Source organism: Caenorhabditis remanei, chromosome X (assembly GCF_010183535.1).
Source record: "Caenorhabditis remanei strain PX506 chromosome X, whole genome shotgun sequence".
Lineage (NCBI taxonomy): Eukaryota > Metazoa > Nematoda > Chromadorea > Rhabditida > Rhabditidae > Caenorhabditis > Caenorhabditis remanei.
The window spans coordinates 15,066,615-15,083,560 of NC_071333.1; the positions used below are offsets into that span (position 1 = coordinate 15,066,615).

Sequence of the window (16,946 nt, forward strand, 5' to 3'; positions counted from 1 at the left end):
CCAACACTTCCAAGATTTGAAGTTCCCGAATAGTTCATCTTTGAACGTTTGAACCAGGAAATTGCTTGAGAACTGATCAAAGAACCGAAATGGTTCTCGGAAAATGTTCGGGAAGAAATGAATTCACATCCTGCACTGTTGATCATTGTCAAATTGACATCATAAATAAGGTTATTCGATAGACTTCATTCAATATACACATGAATATGTAGTTTAATGAGTGAGAAATGGAATGTCAACATCATTTCCTTTTTTGGGAGGAAACGGTCTGAAAATGCAATATCCGATCTCTCAGATAAAGGTTTTATGAGAAAAAGAGCTAATCAGAAAAATCTACCCATATGGATAATTGTCCAAAACACATATTTCAGGATGTGGGTCGCTTGGAATGTCAAAAAATCATCATATCAACTATGTCCGGAGAACGGAACTCCTAATATATAAAATGGAGAACGCAGGGTTACTGTAGAAAAAAAAACAACAACTTTTTATGTTTTCAAACGTTTGTTGTTATACCTTGTTCCTGTGTTTGTGCTTAAAATACATCTAGTCAGTCTTCCCAAAACCATAGTCTAGTACTTGTGCACGTCAACTTAAAAAGTGTCGAACATCCCCCTCTTTTTTGTCTTCTTTTTTTATTTTTCTGCCGTTTGCAAGCTCTTTTCGAATTTTCAATTTCCGAATTGACGTCAACTTTATCCCCCACTCTTTTTCTTCCCCACGTGTATATTCAACAAAGCAAAATTATTATTATCCACAATGATTACATCCTTCGACTCGGTTTTGTCTCGTATCTCGTCATAAAACCCAGAAAGGCTTAAAAAATTATTCGATGATTCGGAGGCGAACATCACACACGGATGAGCTGATCAAAATAGAGGAATTCGGAGTGAAAGATCAGGTTTTAGAATCGGAACGCCTGTCACCTAAACCATATTAAATTTGTAATAATCATGATTATCATGATAGTGCCAGACACAGCGACCGATACATATTCACTGCCAGACACGTCTGTCTTCTCTGAAACAACACTGACTGGACTGACGCAGATAACAAAATCATGGTTTAATTACTTTTGGAAACACCGAACAAAAAACAAGCATGACCGAATCAAACCAATACACAATTTTCTGATAAAGCAGAAAGTGTTCGAATTGTGTTATTCATCTGATATGGAAGAACTGCATATCTAGTAGTAGACATGGAATTATTTCATGTGTCATTGGAAATATCCTACTGTATAGATCCTTGACAAAACAGCTGGTTGCATGATAATCCATTTCAAAATAGTCGTTGCACTAGTCGAACCATATATCTGCTAAATGGATTATTCAATTCTGCCATTTGTCTGATCGGGCCCAAAAACTACTCAACCACAAGTCGTTTCAGTTATTTTTATACATGTATACTTGTTGTGCTTACATTTTTTGGTGAGAAAAACTGCGGCGAAAATCATGTTGTTTCACCATAAATCACGGAGTCCAATAAGTGTAACCCACGAAAACTTTGATCGGAGCAATGAACAAGTCGCTATGTTTTGTTGATATTGATATTTGAGTTTTAGTTTCAAACAGAAAATCTAATTTCTAAATCTTCATCTGAATAATAATAATAACTTCACCAAATAAGAAATTAAAATCATAATAAACTGTCCCAAATAAAGAGAATAATAATGGAAAAGCGCTACAACAATGACAAATCTAGCAAAACGTACAAACGAGGGTGGGTGATGAGTGGCGGGGAGTGGAATTAATTAAAATATATTAAAGAAATCAAAATATTAAAAAGAAATTTAAGAAAAAAGACCCGTAAAGGGCTTCAATGGAGATACAACCGGAAGATACAGTTTGAGTATCACATAAAAGAGTAGGTAGGTAGTCTAGTTGGAAGTTTTAGGTTAAAGTAGTAGTAGGGGGGTTTGAGATTCAATAGGAGGTGAATTTGGGAGTTGAGGAAGTGGGGGGAGTGAATGACAACTGGTTAAATAATTAATTTTCGATAAAAATAGAGTATCGGTTTAACAAATTGAACGTATGTAATTAGTATTCGGTGGTCTCGGTGGCGCTGAATTTTTGGTCATTCATACGGATGATGTTGTATTGGTCGGCGGCGGTGAGAGTCTTGACTTCGTTGTGGCTCAATTCATTGTAGACCTGGAAATAGAATGGTAAGACTTTGTTAAGAACGCCGATGTGGATGACTCACCTTGCGCATATCGGAGTGTGGGACAACGGAAGTCTTACGGCCCCAAACCATGTTTCCTTTTCCGAGAATCTCATCGTCTGAAATAAGAAAATTAAATCAATGTTTCACGATATCCGATTATCTTGTATGTTCTATTTATGGGTGTGGGTGTTAATGTAGTTTTATAGTTATAAGAGTTTTTTTAGTTTCAGTTCCGATGTGAAGTTCAGCTAGAAAACTAATCCGATAATCCAATAAAGTGATTTCCAGTCGTTTATTTTTGGTTTACTTCGTTGTTATTACTCACCATCGCTCCACAAGCTGGCAACAAAAGTGGCGTCTTTCTTTCCGTTCTTGTTCAAGTTCATCAAATAGCTGGAGTACGAAATCTCTCCACAAGTTCCAGAAACATTTGGGTCCTCAGAGGAGCAGGCGGTGTCTGAGCATGATCCGGGGTAGAATCCAGTCTGAAATGATTGATGTTCTTAGATGCATTTATAAGTTCTTTATTTTTAGAGCTCATCAAACTGCTCTTGCTACACTACTCCCCAGCATCAATAATTCATGATGATAGTACCATCACAAACACAATGACGCAAATACACGATAGTGTATACTTACCTCGACTCCACAGGCTGGAAAGGCAAAGGCGTGCTGGCATGGGCACATTCCGTAGTTGGCAGAAGCGATGGAGATGAAAGTTCCAATACGATGAGAGAGATCATGTCCGAGATCACACTTCTCAGTTTTGGAGATAAACTGAAAATACTTATTGTCATAATGTTCAGATGCCATTGTTCTACAGTACCTCTCCTCCTTGAATAACCTTGCGAGCAATGCTCACACCCATTGAGTGCGCGATTATGTTGACTTGAGCCGCCTTGGTATAGTGGAGAACAAACTCAATGAAGCGGCGATGAAGGTGCAAAGTCTCGCAATTGAAGTGTCGGGTGTAGGAGTTCGAAATGTTACGGTCTCCATAGGTGATACCGTAGAGCTCAGCCAAGGTGTAATCCTTGGAGAGGAAGTACTTGAGCACCTCATCCCATCCGGATTGGAACGATGCATCACCGAATTTGAGGGCCGAGTCCGAGTTTCCGTGAATGAAGACGATTGGGGTGTTTGTGAGCTGAAAATCCCTTTTTTTAGTCATGTAGTTCTTTTGATTATTATACTTATTATCCCCGAGGATTGTGTTTCAAAACGTCATGCTTTTCTTTAAGTCTTCTTTTTTCTGTTTCGCTGTTATATTTAGATTCTAAGCTGGGCGATTTGTCTGAACTCCCACCTAGCGATGTATGTTGTTGATTACGCCTAATGATTGGCAGCAGTCGATCAAGAAAAGGTTGCTATACGCATTCTATTTCTATTCTTGGATACTCTTGGACCTTTTGAGGAAATGCGTAAAAGGAAAAGGAAACATGCATCTTTTTTTTGATGTGACCTTATAATGTTACTACAATAAAAACACAATATAGAAAGGTCCGCGTTATGTTGCCAATCTCCTGTGAGCCGGAAAGGAAATGCGTGGGGACCCACCAGTAGTTTTCGTCATACTTGTTGTATGTGTTTTTTTTGTATGTTATGTGTTTCTTTCTGGAAGCATTCGAGTACGCTTGGGAGAATGTTCCCACGCATTAGAAGCATTAGCAAGGACTCTACCACTTTTGTCAAGTTGTGACCTCCATACCACCCACATCAGCACTTAAGAATTGCTAAAAAAGCTGTCTCAGACGTCAGAATGGGCATTCAACCTAACGAGAACATCCCGGTTGAAAAAGTAAACGGGACGAAACCGTAATCCTGTTCACTGTTCAGACCACCACGGTCTTGACCAAAACACAGACCCTTGTTTCACTTAAGACAAGGCCGTTATGTGCTTAAGATGATAATTAGCCCTTGTTACCCGTACCTTCTCCTCTGAGAAGACCTTTCCGCCGAACGATCCAGTGTCTCCGAATTCGCTGATTTTACGGAGCAATGCGTCGTTTCTCTTTGGACGTCTGAAAGTGGAAAAGAATAGATCAGTGATATCTCTGAAATGTGTGTTCTGGTCAGTGAGCCATCATATCTTCCTTCCGTATTTATGGAATGTCAAGAAGCAAACATCTAAGGGAGTTTGTCGTCAAAAAACTATGAAACAGTAAGAGTGCCTATCAGAATACGAGAGTTCACTAGGAGTCAATGTTCAGATGCTTTCCAGCTCTTTCTCAGATTCTAACACATCATATCCTTTAGGAAAATTCTGTTTTTCTTTCATTTGATCTGTAAGCGAATAGGAAGTGAGGGAGGATTGTAGATACTTAGAATTTGCCGAATGTTAATGTGAATGAGTCGTAGATCAGGAAGACAGAAGCTCAGATCTTGATGAAAACATGTTAAAGGTTCTGGATCATACAAATTGGTGAATTAGAAGGATGAAAAGTGTCTAGACCCTCCAACTCTTCCTTGAGGCGATAAGAAACATTGGATGAAATCAAAACACAGAGAACTCAGAGATAAGATCAAATAGTATAATGACTGTTGTCAATGAATAGATGATAATGGTTCAAAACACAAGGAAGGGAGAAGAAGATAAGATAAGATGAGATGTATGATGACAATGAGCAGGTGTTCTGGATAGAGATTGTTTGACTTACTTGTTGAGATGATGAACGAAGTGATCCGAGAGTGGTCCGAAGATGTCACCCATGACTCCAACACAAGCAATGATTGAGAGAATAAGAACGTGGTTCAGCATCTTTTCAGCGAAATAAAATACGAGGTGATTCTGCGCCCGGCGACCGCAAAGTGAAAGATTGGAAGATGAAGCTCGGTGGGAGGAGTTGGGCCGGAGAGCGTCGAGCAAACTAGAAGACGTGAAGAAAAGGGGCTGGGCCAGGCGGCGGTCAGTGGAAACCAAAACTTTGGGCGCTGCTGCAGAGAGGAGGCGGGGGCAAGACTTTGGCGTTGATGCTCTCTGTTCTTACACAGAGCTAAAACACAGATGGACAGACTGAGAAGAAGAAGAAAGAATAAGACGAATAAGAAGACCGCAACCATAAACGACGACATCGCGAACGCCCCGCCCGCTCGGAGGAAAGTAGCCGGAGCCTTCTCTCGTGGAGACAGAGACTGTAGAATTTCAATTGGGAGAAAACGTCAACGATGACGACACTTTCCGCGTGTAGCCTGATATAAAGAATGGACAAGTGGTTCCGACGCAGTGTTTAGTGTCCGAAACGGGCAAAGATTGTTAAATCACTGTTTTTGGAGTTTCGGAGGGAAGAATCAAAGGTCCGATTAGTTCAATTATCAATCATCCCACCTGCAAAATGTTTGTGATCATCGACGTCTAAACACACACATGAAGCGGAAATCTTGATCGCTGGTTTACTGTATCCCATTGTATTCAATTTGTATTCAATTTTTCATATTTGCAAAATTCGACTATTTGTTTGTTGACAGAACAAGTGTCATGTTATAAGTGTTGCAACGAAAAATCAAGTAGATGTCCAAGTGGTTCAAGTAGATGCCACTCGATACCATCTTTTTTTGAATAGAATTCAACCTTGAAACGTTCCGAATCTTCGAAATATGCATATAAAGATGTTCGCGGTTGGCAGAAATTCTCGAACCGATTTTAATCTGATGCAGTAATTACAACATACCGTTTGTCAAGAGGGGGTCTTGCATAGAGAATGTTCCTTCAGAAAATAAATTGACGTCGTCTTTCAATCTGAATTTAGTTTGAAGCGTACTCGAATAATGACAGATAACAATATCTATTATGAGAAATGGGCACTCGTCATCATTGGGATTTTTATGAAAAAGTCGTTTTCGCGATCTTTTGGAAAAAATCTCGCGTGACGATTTTCCAAAGAAGCATCTCCGATCGAAATCTAATTAGACTTGCGAAGAAAATCTGATATGCCTGCAATAAGAAGTTTCAATACCACCACCCGGAACTAATTGATTTTTGACTTCCTTATGTTTCTTCCAGAACTTTCGGATAGACATTCCGTTATGTTTTAGCAACAAGTAACTTTGTCATCTCTTTCTTTCGCTTCTAGTTTGGTTTACCTACACGGGCAATTCAGATGACGTTGCTCGTCAGGTAGTCACTTCCTTCTCCTTCCGAGGGGTCCATTTACGTAGCGATTTCCTGTTGTGCTTCTGATCCGTGCACAATTTACTTTTGTAGTTCAATGCACAAACCTCTCAGGTTGTCTTAAAAAACTAGAGTATACATTTTGATTGGAATGTTTCTTGATTAACACAAGGCGGGAAACAAATTCTAATCAAAACCGTGGATCGAAAATCATGAAGAATAAGGGAGGTCGACCTGAAATATGCTCTGAAAAATGCTCTGAAAATAGATGTTTTTATTTATTTTTATTTCCATATCCAAACAGTTATCATGGCCACCCTGACCTTCAAAAAGGCTTGCAGAAGGGTCTCCAGAAGGGGCCCCTATTAATTGCTGACATCAGATTCAACGTCATTCTACTCAAAAACGCCGCGGGTCCTTCATACATTTATGATGGGGGACGCTGACGCCGTTTCTTGTTCAAAATGGCCTTTTTTTCCTGCGCCGGAGTACTCTCATTAGTTGCATTCATCAAAAAAGGCCAAAAACGGACCCGTGGTTCAAAACACACAACCTTTCTGTGACTTATGTTGCTTTTCCTGTTGATGTTGCTCTTCTGTGCCCAGCGAGCCTTGATCGAATCAAGATTGCTCTTCTGGTGCAAAACGGGCAAAGGTGGGATAAAAGGTGAATCATAGAGCTTTATGCAAAATAGAGTGTTTGAACTTGAGATATTACGATAACAAATTACTGGAAGCGGTGGATGACAATGGGGGAGCATGGGAGCAACTGAATGAATAACATCTTGGCAACGGATTGAACTGTTAAGGCACAAAGTGTTCGGGACAACGTTATGGGTGGGGAAGTAGTGAAGTGGAGCAGTAATGAGTAAGAAAATAGAAATTTAAGAGAAATTTGGGAACCCTATTTGTTATATGTTATAATACAGAAAACATGAGTAATGGAAAATGGATTTTGTCGCTTGACTTATTTTTAGTAACAAACTACTGTTTCCGATCTTAAGGTCATTTCCTATTCAGATTACGACACGACACATTTAGAGAGTAAAGATAGAATTTGTTGGTCGTGAAGAAGTGGGATATTAGGATTGGCGTAGATCATGAAAGATGAGAGGAAAGGGAATTGACTGGGGGAAATGCGATGGATACTGTAGGTCTTTTCTACTTTTTGATGATCGACAGGTTACGAAGAGTGTCGGAGAGTTGGCGAGCATGTCTAGCTATCTTGCTTCCTTTGGAGACCTCCTTAACGGTTGGTTTTGGTGCTTTACCATCCCGAATTTCTTGAGCGAAGGCGACGATTCTGGCGACGTCCGAGTCCGGGTAGTTCTGAAGTAAGAGAACATAGTTTGTGCCATCTGTCAAACTTTTGTGGTTTCTAGACTTTTCTTTTCCTTTTTACACACCTGTTTATCTACATATTCTTGATTTTTGAGTAGCATACTAGACACTTCAAATTAAAGGGGGATTGAATAAGCCAAAGAGTAGAGTAGAGATTTGACTAAAAAGGGCAAGAGGTAAAAGATTTTCATCTTGTTAGGTTGATTCTTCACCGCTCAAAATATATGACCTTCACTCTTGCTGTTTGAGCCTTTGGATATTGGTAATCAGTATTAGAGATGTATCTCATGATTAACAGGGATTCCCATTATCAGGGTATAATGGTATTAAAGAACCAAGGACTAGGTGTTAGTGTTCTGTTGGATGTACACCCGGGAAGGACTACGGTAGGTTCTCATTTGGGAAGTGATCATTCAAAAACTTTGATCTTTTTGCTCAATACACCAAAACATATTCCCACATAAATTCCTAGCTTATTTCTAATGTATGTTTGTGCGCTTGATGATTTTTTTTGCCTTGAACTCTGTGTGAGAGTGGTCGCCGCCAAGATTGGTGTTGCAAAGATCGCACGTTTTTCATGCCAACATTTTCTCAGGGACATACATTGTTTTTGTTTCTAAGCTGTATGTATGATCACAAAAAAAGAACACAAAGAGTGGGTGACAAAAGAAGGCTTATAAGATGAGTGCACAGAAGATCTCAGCAAACAGAAAACATTTTCAAAATCGCTTTGAGAATCACCTTGAGAATTTCAAAAAATTTGTTCAGATTAGTTTTTGCAATGGATCTTGTAATGAGGCGGGGGAGGGGGAGACATTGTGTCTTATTGTATCGTTTGTTACCTGAAGAAGCCGGACACAGAATGGGAAATCTCCTTTGAGTAGGGGTTCTCTCTGCAGCTCCATCATCGCTAGGCACACGTATGGAAGAAGAGCAAATCTGGAACTGATAATGGCTACAGAACGGTTTTTAAGTTGTCTGGGTACCTTTGGGGATCCGAGAACAATGCATCCCACAGTGTGATGACGTCGGGTAGAGGGAACTCCTGACTCAGCAATAATGAGAGCCAACGGAAGGCGTAGAACTGGAAGGGAAATTCGATGTTTTTGTATTCCATAATTAGCTGTTTTTGTTTTGTGATATCACCATTTCAACAGATCACTATACAAAACCGACACATCAATTTGCACTAAAAAGAAGTGACGGCATTGTCTATATGGATTATCTGGTCATAACACGTGGTACATTCGCTTTTCCCATTTTAAAACCCAGCAGTTGCAGTCAAAACACAGGATCTGTTTTGTTGTGGCACCAGGGATTTCTCAACATAGACTTCTACTGAACTTTTTGTGCAACCACACCAACCATAATGAGTTCGGTTCTAGAAAATCTGTTGTTGTTGATGCGAACAACCTACCTGTGGTTTGATCTCCAGTGTTAAGGTGAGATGCTTGTGAAGCTCAGGGTCAAACGTGGAAATCATGTTGTGGAACGCTGACATCGAGGATTCTGAAAACAGATAACTACAGTAGGTTAATCTTTTTTTTTCTTCTGTACTGTGCTGAAATTCTGAAATTCTGAAATTTAGTCTCATCTCAAAACGTCATTCTATTATTCTTGTTGTAAAGGATCAATCTATTCCGGGTGTCTGTGTTTTGGTTCTCTCATGAAAGTGTTTGTTCCGGGTCAGCTTATCCAATGAGTCATTTAGTGTTTCAGAATGTTTGTTTCGTAAATGTGAATGTTGTTGTTCTTGTTACAACCAAAGCACAACGACATTTAGATTATTGAAAAGGCAATACACCCTCGCAATTTCTCTCATTGAATGTTTTAGACAGCTTTTGTTTCGAATGTTCTCGATTAGTTCCGAAGTTCTCACAAAAGTCGTTTCGATAATATGTCGGGGAAGTAGATATTCCATAACTATAACTTCCTTGTCTGGTTTTGATTCTTAACATACCAATTCCACAAATGCTGTCGTCGAGAGTCTTGATGAAGTTGTCTTTGACCTCACTCATCAATTGCTGAAAAAAAAACATAATCTTTATTTCCTTGGCATAGTGGTAATTGGATTAACTTCAAAGCACACAATCTAAACTACGAGAAATCGTTTTGCCAGGGATCTAATAATTGGTCGGCAGCGGCAACGAAAACATAGAAAAAAGTTTCTAAGAATCAAAAGACACTCAATAAACTTCGGTACCTGTCGGTGACAGGCAATTTGCTCAACGTACCTGGAAACAGAAGAAGGTGTCCGCCTCGGCATATGCGGCCCACTCTTCATCAGCGTCATTGGCAAAGACGTAATAGATTGGGGCAACCAACTCGTTCATTCCTTGAACATACTGTACTCCGGGATTGAGTTTTGCATAGATGAAGAGGATGCGTTCCACAATCTGGAAAATGGGAAAATTGTATGGGAAATCGGAGTCAGTGGTGGTAATCAGGGATGTGCGGAACAAAAAATCACGGAAATTCCGAAAATTCCGATTTTTCGGAACTTTATGAAATTACCGATTTACTAGAATTTTTTCGGAAAAACTTCGGTTGCGAAAATTCCGGAATTTCAAATATTTTTGTCAAAATTTACATAATGTTTAGTTTTTGTTGCATATTTATTGAATTTTGAGTATGAAAATGTTGAAAACCCGAGTTTCCGAAAATGCCCGAATTTCCGAAAATAATGATTCGGAATATTTCCGATTTGTTTAGTTCCCCACATCCCTGGTGGTAATCTGGAGATGTTTCCTGCAGACTGTAGATCAGCTAGACTTCCTGATCTTCTATCATTATTAATTTCCTATCCTTACATGCCAATGAAACTCCGAGTCGGGCGCTTGATTCTCGTCCTGATTGCTTTTTGCAAGATTCGTCTTGACACACTGCAAAAATGTTGTTTAATACATGATGCTAAAAAACAACACTATCACTTATACATCTTGCACGTGTATACAATTCCTGCACATACTTTCTGAATCTTGAAGTTTCTTGCCCTACAAACGACTAGAAATCTATGTCGCCCTACATAACACGATTTCCTTTTCTCTCGCTGAGATCAAGGGTTTCCTAATCCGATAGGCTCGGTCAAAGGTGTTTTTATGCTAGTTCGTGTGCTACATAAAAACATTAACACAAACCCATTTAAAAAAAAAACTCATAAACACTTTGTATACTACAAAAAGGGACTCACTCCAACAATTCCGTCGCGATTGGTTCCAAACTCTTGGGTGTCCAATTCCTGATGGTTGATGACGCGGCGGGACAATGGATACTTCATGCCATGTCTAAATAGAGTTTGTTTCAATTAATCGAGTCGGATGGTGTCTTACGGATGCGGGAATTTGGAAAGCAACTGGAAGAACTGTATCTCGGGGTACAGTCTGCGGACGTCTTTGTCAATCTGTGAGAGCACTTTGTTGTCTTGGAAGAATGCTGACCAATCGCTGGTTGGGTTGTCCGAGAGAGGCTGTAAATTGATTATCATCATTATTACTGTAGTTTTAGTTTTTTTCGTCTCTGTTATTTAGTATGTATTTGCTTTTTTTGCGAGATCACCTTTGAGAAAAGTCTGACGTTGTTCAAAGACGTAAAAGAATCATTTCGAATGCATTACAAAAGTATACTACACGTGCGTCTTGCCATGTTTCATAACCCGTCACTTTTCCGGCTTTATCCGAGTTCTTATGATCAAACTACGGTGGTCGTGTACCAGAAGTGGTGACGTAGTTCTGACTTGTGTCGCTATTTTGTCTGAATTAGCTATGAGGAAAGAAACGTCGTCTATGCATTCCCGTAGTACTTGAGACGATGTTCTGACAAAACGATGGCGTTGGGTCAACCGTTTAGTCGGTTTCATTTTTAGAAGTGGAGGGACTGAACAAAGTAACAAAGTGTAACCACATGTGAATCGGGGTTTGGGGTGAATCGGGAAGAAAAAAGGATCTCTTCAAATCAGCGATCAGGCATTAAACGGAAAAGGGTTCAAACCAAAAGAATTTTTTTTTATTTTCATATTCCGAAAATTGTTGTCCTGTTACAGTTGTTTGTGTATCAAAATTTGAAAAAGGGATCGAAGTGTACGGAATCAGTGTAAAACCTAGAAAATCCAAACGAACAGTTATTCACCAGTTTGATTGGTAAATGGACCGGAAAGCTTATTTAGTGGACTTGATAGCTATAAATCCGGTCACGGATACATTTACAGTAACCACATTTTTTAAAAGTCTACTACTATCCTCACTACTTGCAGTAGTCAAAAACTGTTCAAACAACCATTTTATGTTAAACCAATCATTGTCAACATTAAAACATTAGATCTGCTTTGAAAACAATTAGCTATATTTCGAAAATAGTCATTTCTTTCAGTCAACAGGTATTTGGTGAAATCTTTTTCCTGGATTACGTCGTTTCAACTCTTATACTAACATTGCAGTAGCGTACAGAAATGTTTGCTATTTTTCAAAGGTTTTTCTACTTTTGCTAGTTTTTGATCAATATGGATCAAAGTTGTTTGATGTTTTGACGTTTCACAGAGTTTCCAAACATTTTCGACGTTTCTCAATATATTCCGACATTTTTTCACTACTCTTTCTTTTTTAATTTATGCATCCCAACCCATGTCGAGAAGTGAAGACAACGCTGTCAAGCAATCACTCATTCTTTCGAAACGGGACTTTCTTCGAGTTTCTACTTATGATTTTTGACGTCCGTTTTCTTTCTGCCTCCCACATTTTTTCACTTCTCTTCTATGGGAACAAAAATTTGAAAAGATTAGAGATTTGGGAAAAGTTTCCGCCCTTGGTTCTTAGGAGTTCCCACGTTTCTTAGGGACTCAAAGTTTGTGCTCTGTTTTTGCACCCACGCAAGAAAACATAGGAAAGGTAGCAATAAGCAAGGGGACGGAAAATTTTTCATGAAAATGCTATTGGAAACTTACATGATCATTATCGTGACTTTTGCTCTGTTCCATTGAGGCGGTTCCTGGCTCCACAATGACCTGCTCTATCATCTGATCATAATTCATTCTCTGATTAGCAAGAAAAGATTGCCACTTGTGTCGTTCCAATGGAAGATATTGGAGAAGAAGACGCCAGGCCAATGGGCGAAGTGATTCCGGGACACCGTAACTACAGCCGGCTCTCAAATCATTGATATCTATCTTCTTGTTGGCTATGAGAAGGACCTCCTCAATTTTGGCCAACCGTTCCATATATCGAGTTGTCATTCTGAAAATGATAGGGTAAAAGGGAAAGAGAGAAGAAAAAGAAAAGGGAAAAGGGAACAAAGGTAGAGGAACACAAAATAGCAAAGCTAGTAGAGAAACCAGTACAACAACTCAAGACACTTTTAAAACAAAAATCTTGTTTGAAATCTTTCATCTGCAAAATGAGACAAAAAAAGAATCCAGGGGGAATACACTTGAAAAAATACAGTTATCCAGCAATGAAGACTAACCCTAACAAAAAAGAAGGCAATAAAAAAGACCCCAAATTGAAGGAAAAATGAGATTAAAGTAAATAAATATCATCAATAATTAAAAAACGAATGACTATTTACGTGATGCGTTTTCAACTAGATTGTTTGGAAGGTAATGACTTGGCAATTGTATGGAAAATGTGATAAAACTCTGAGTTTTGGGGGAACTGATGGAAAGGAATATGATTATAATACAATTAGTGTTGGAAAATAAATATAGTACAAACAAGAGGGTGTTAGAGAAAAAGACAATAAGACAAAAGACCGGACTAAATAATGAGTACAATGGAGGACGCAGAGAACAAACGGGTAAGGCATTGGGCGTTTGATCGGAGGACAACCGGCGATTTCAGAAATGCATAATAAATATAAAAGTGATCGATAAATAAGTATTGCAGGCAACCGAGAAGCGGGGGGAGAAGAAGAAAAAATCACAATAAAAATGAAACCGAAGAAAACACTTGCGGTGGAGATGGGAATGAGAACGGCAAGGTACAAAGAAATGAAAAATGTGGGAGGACTGCTGCTTGAGTTTTGCAGATGTTTCAGAATAATTATGGCATCAAGTATGAGAGTTGCTTGTTGGAAAGTGTCAGTTGTCCGGTGCCTGTCACTTCGCAATCGACACGAAGGAGTGTGTACTGAAAATGGGAATAGTTTATTTTAAGCGTTTCTTTAATTTAGAACTTTAATTTCATATAAGACTAAGAAATTGCGTTGACGTGAAACTGAGGTAACCCGAATGAAAATTGTTCACCGAGTTTTCATATCTTAAAAAAATAATCTATATGACAGTTAAAATCAGGATTACTGAAAGGTGGGAAGGTAGCATTTTTTTCAGCAGGAGAGATAGTGGAGCTTAAAAAAGTACCATTTACCGATTTTCATGATTTCGAAACTCAGTTTGCTATGGTGATGTCACTGGAAATATTTATAACTTTTTTTTAGTAATCTGGGTGGCTGCATTTTTTGGATTTTGAAACATCCAGTTTTCAATACAGGACGATTTTAAAACCAAAGTTTAATGATATTTTATTAAGGGACCGTGTTTTAGAAAAACTTGTCACGGAGCGGGCCGGGCCAATATCCGAATTTTTCTCGGCTTGTAGGCTCCGGAGTTTGAAATTCAAAAAATTTTTCAAAAAATTTTTGAATGAAATTTTGACCGGCCTGCCCGAAATTTGACAAGTTCGGCTTTAGTGATCTTAAAATCGAATGGTTTCGATGTGCCTTCCCTTTTTATAGCAAGCCGACCGGAACCGACAAAAGCTTTCTGTTTGCTTGAAATACTCTGGAAGAGACTTGTGAAGGATGAGGTGATATAGTAATATATTATGAAATCTATTGTCTAACTGATTCAGAGTATTGGATTTTCCGAGTTCTTTTATAACAAAATGCTCATGTTAGATGAGATACTGTACATCACACGTTTTCTTTTTTTTTCAATTATATGTCTTACCTGATCTAAAAGCGTTCCATTCATTGGTACCATTGGCAGAAGCAACGACAGCTTTGGAATGGAGTTGGCTCCTTTCTTGAGTGAAGGCAAGAGCACATAGTCTTGCAATGTCATTATGTAGAGTGTATCCCCCTTCTGACGAACAATGGACGCGATTTTGTCAATGTCTTGGCCGATTCTTTGCACCTTCTCGTGAACTATTGGAATGTTTTCTGGTCTGAAAAAAAGTATATTGTGAAATGGCGTTTGCAAGCTGATTAACTCCAGAAAAGCAAGTTCCGCGGCATTTCATGAATCCCAACATACGTTTTAAGACGATCCAACTGACGCCATGTTCTTTCTCTGAATCTCAATGCAGCTTGCTCTGTCTTCTTCTGCACAACAGGAGTTTCAGGACCAAAGACAGCTGACATCTTCTTTTTTTGAGCCTCGTTGAACTTTCGCATCGCTTCTTTGTTCAGCAATCCGCCAGAGTGTTTCACAGGAACATTATCGAAAGAGTGTACTTGGACCCAACGTTCGATATCCTTGTTGACTCTGAAATGTGAAAAAGTTACTGAAAAGTTGGGTGATGGAGAAATATACATACCGCAAAGTTTCAGTTGCATTCAGTTTGAACATTTCGCAATCATGTTGTGTAGAATTGGAATAGTCGTGTTCGGGGTAGTGAGGCTGAAATTATAAACTCATTCCAAAAACTACCGTTTGACAAGGTTACCTTTATAACTGCAGGTGGCGATATATCCAATCCGAGTACTCTTCCATGTCGTGCTACAATTGAAGATTCATTAGCGATAGCCAGTACTGGAGCATTCATGCGAATGTTGTTCTCGACGTTGAATGGGGAGATGACAGCAAAAAGTCCGAACATCATAAGTACCGTTCCAGCGGCGATCATTTTCTTCTGCTTCAATGTTCTCCCCATTTGTTGCGAGTACTCTCGAATAGGCGGATCCGGCTGAAATATTGAAGAATAATTCATTTCTTTTTGACTTTTAAAAATTACCTCATAATATCCCAGTTGTTGTTTCAAAGCAGCATTTTCCGCTCTCAAAACCTCATTCTCAGCAAGCAAATCTTGTATTGTCATCTTCATATGCTCCTCAGCTTCCTTCTTCCGGATTCTGGAGGCCTGGGCATAGATGCGATTGCGGATCTTACGGGTTTGCTCACTTGTGAAAGCCTTGAAGATGATTTTGGTAAGATTTTGGGAATTTTGGACAGTTCAACTTACTTGTGGCTCGGTTTTAATATCCCTTGTTGGAGCAATTGGGACATAACGGGCGTCATCTGACTCCAATCTTATCAACGGTCCACTTTCAGGTTGAACGGGCATCTCAAGAGTTGGCATGTCAGCGAAAACTTGTCTCATTGGTGGCTGTCGAGGTGGGATACTTGAAAGTCGTCGTGGTGGGGCACTCTGTGATGTTAATGAGATAAAAACTTTATTCTTAGGTGATTTTATAGTCAAAAACATACCACTGGTTGAACGACGCGGTATGATGGCTGACGTTGATGTTGTTGCAATTGTTGAATGACAGAAGCATCCCTGATACGGTAGACTTTGTGAATCGGCGGTCGGCTTACTACACGGCGGATGGTTGGTTGTGTTTTCGGTTCGAAGGAAATGACTCGACTGTTTTGTGCAGGTTTTTGACTTCTCTCAATTTGTTCTTCCTCAACGTAGTGAAGTGCACCAGAAAAGTCATCCGCGTATCCTTCAAACACTTTTTCTTCTTGCATTGGTGTGTGGATAAAATTTTGTTCCAAGTTGTCGAATGGGCCAGGGTTCTGTAACTTTTATTTAATAAAATTCAGTTGCTGTGTTGAGAGACTCACCTGGAATCCAAAATCCCACATCTCTTGGTCATTCTCGGTGAAATTCGCGCAGCTTAATGGAGGAGAGCTGTCCGAAGAAGAATCGCCCAAACTTCCACCGTCTCTTGAACGGAATCCAGCACTCTGGTCACTGAATGCAAACGATGACGATGGACTCGACTCCTGTGATACATTGTCCCCATACAACAAACTCTGGAATACCGGAAATTAGGGAAACTTGTTTTTCTAGAGATCGGAAACTTACGTCTAGCTCTAACTCATCGAAGTGAATTGGGAAATCCGGATTTTGTAGGAGTTTCTCTATGTCTGGTTCAATAACGGTGTCATTGAAGTCCATCTGAAAAAATAGTAAGGTTAGAACAAGAAAAATTGACGAGAGAGATAGCACCAGAAAACGAGAATGCCACGTTTCCAAAAAAAAATAATATCAACATATATTTAGCGAAAATAAAAAACCAGAGAAAATTGAGAGAGTGACCCAGAAAAAAACAGGCGAAGACGGTTCGTTTAACCTCTGAGGAACTCTCCGTGGAGCGCATTTGCGTCAATAGACACACGT

General features: G+C 39.4%; 3 protein-coding genes across 3 annotated transcripts; all 3 read right to left on the reverse strand.

The window, feature by feature from the left end:
* Positions 1 to 2,039: 2,039 nt before the first annotated feature.
* On the reverse strand, positions 2,040 to 4,924 carry GCK72_024978 (uncharacterized protein; the record flags this gene model as incomplete). The annotated part of the gene is made up of 7 exons (XM_003101121.2): positions 2,040 to 2,153; positions 2,206 to 2,282; positions 2,492 to 2,651; positions 2,806 to 2,943; positions 2,993 to 3,313; positions 4,097 to 4,187; positions 4,824 to 4,924. The coding sequence occupies 7 exons, from the start codon at positions 4,922 to 4,924 to the stop codon at positions 2,040 to 2,042; spliced, it is 1,002 nt and encodes a 333-aa protein (XP_003101169.2).
* Positions 4,925 to 7,434: 2,510 nt separating this feature from the next.
* GCK72_024979 (uncharacterized protein) lies at positions 7,435 to 12,838 on the reverse strand (the record flags this gene model as incomplete). The annotated part of the gene is made up of 10 exons (XM_003101143.2): positions 7,435 to 7,602; positions 8,457 to 8,553; positions 8,601 to 8,698; positions 9,032 to 9,123; positions 9,575 to 9,638; positions 9,849 to 10,010; positions 10,425 to 10,496; positions 10,805 to 10,898; positions 10,944 to 11,080; positions 12,551 to 12,838. The coding sequence occupies 10 exons, from the start codon at positions 12,836 to 12,838 to the stop codon at positions 7,435 to 7,437; spliced, it is 1,272 nt and encodes a 423-aa protein (XP_003101191.2).
* Positions 12,839 to 13,643: 805 nt separating this feature from the next.
* GCK72_024980 (uncharacterized protein) lies at positions 13,644 to 16,724 on the reverse strand (the record flags this gene model as incomplete). Its single annotated transcript, XM_003101140.2, has 10 exons — positions 13,644 to 13,730; positions 14,549 to 14,765; positions 14,855 to 15,085; positions 15,138 to 15,220; positions 15,267 to 15,506; positions 15,555 to 15,731; positions 15,783 to 15,968; positions 16,028 to 16,339; positions 16,388 to 16,579; positions 16,632 to 16,724. 10 exons carry the CDS (start codon positions 16,722 to 16,724, stop codon positions 13,644 to 13,646), a joined length of 1,818 nt encoding a protein of 605 aa, XP_003101188.2.
* Positions 16,725 to 16,946: the final 222 nt, after the last annotated feature.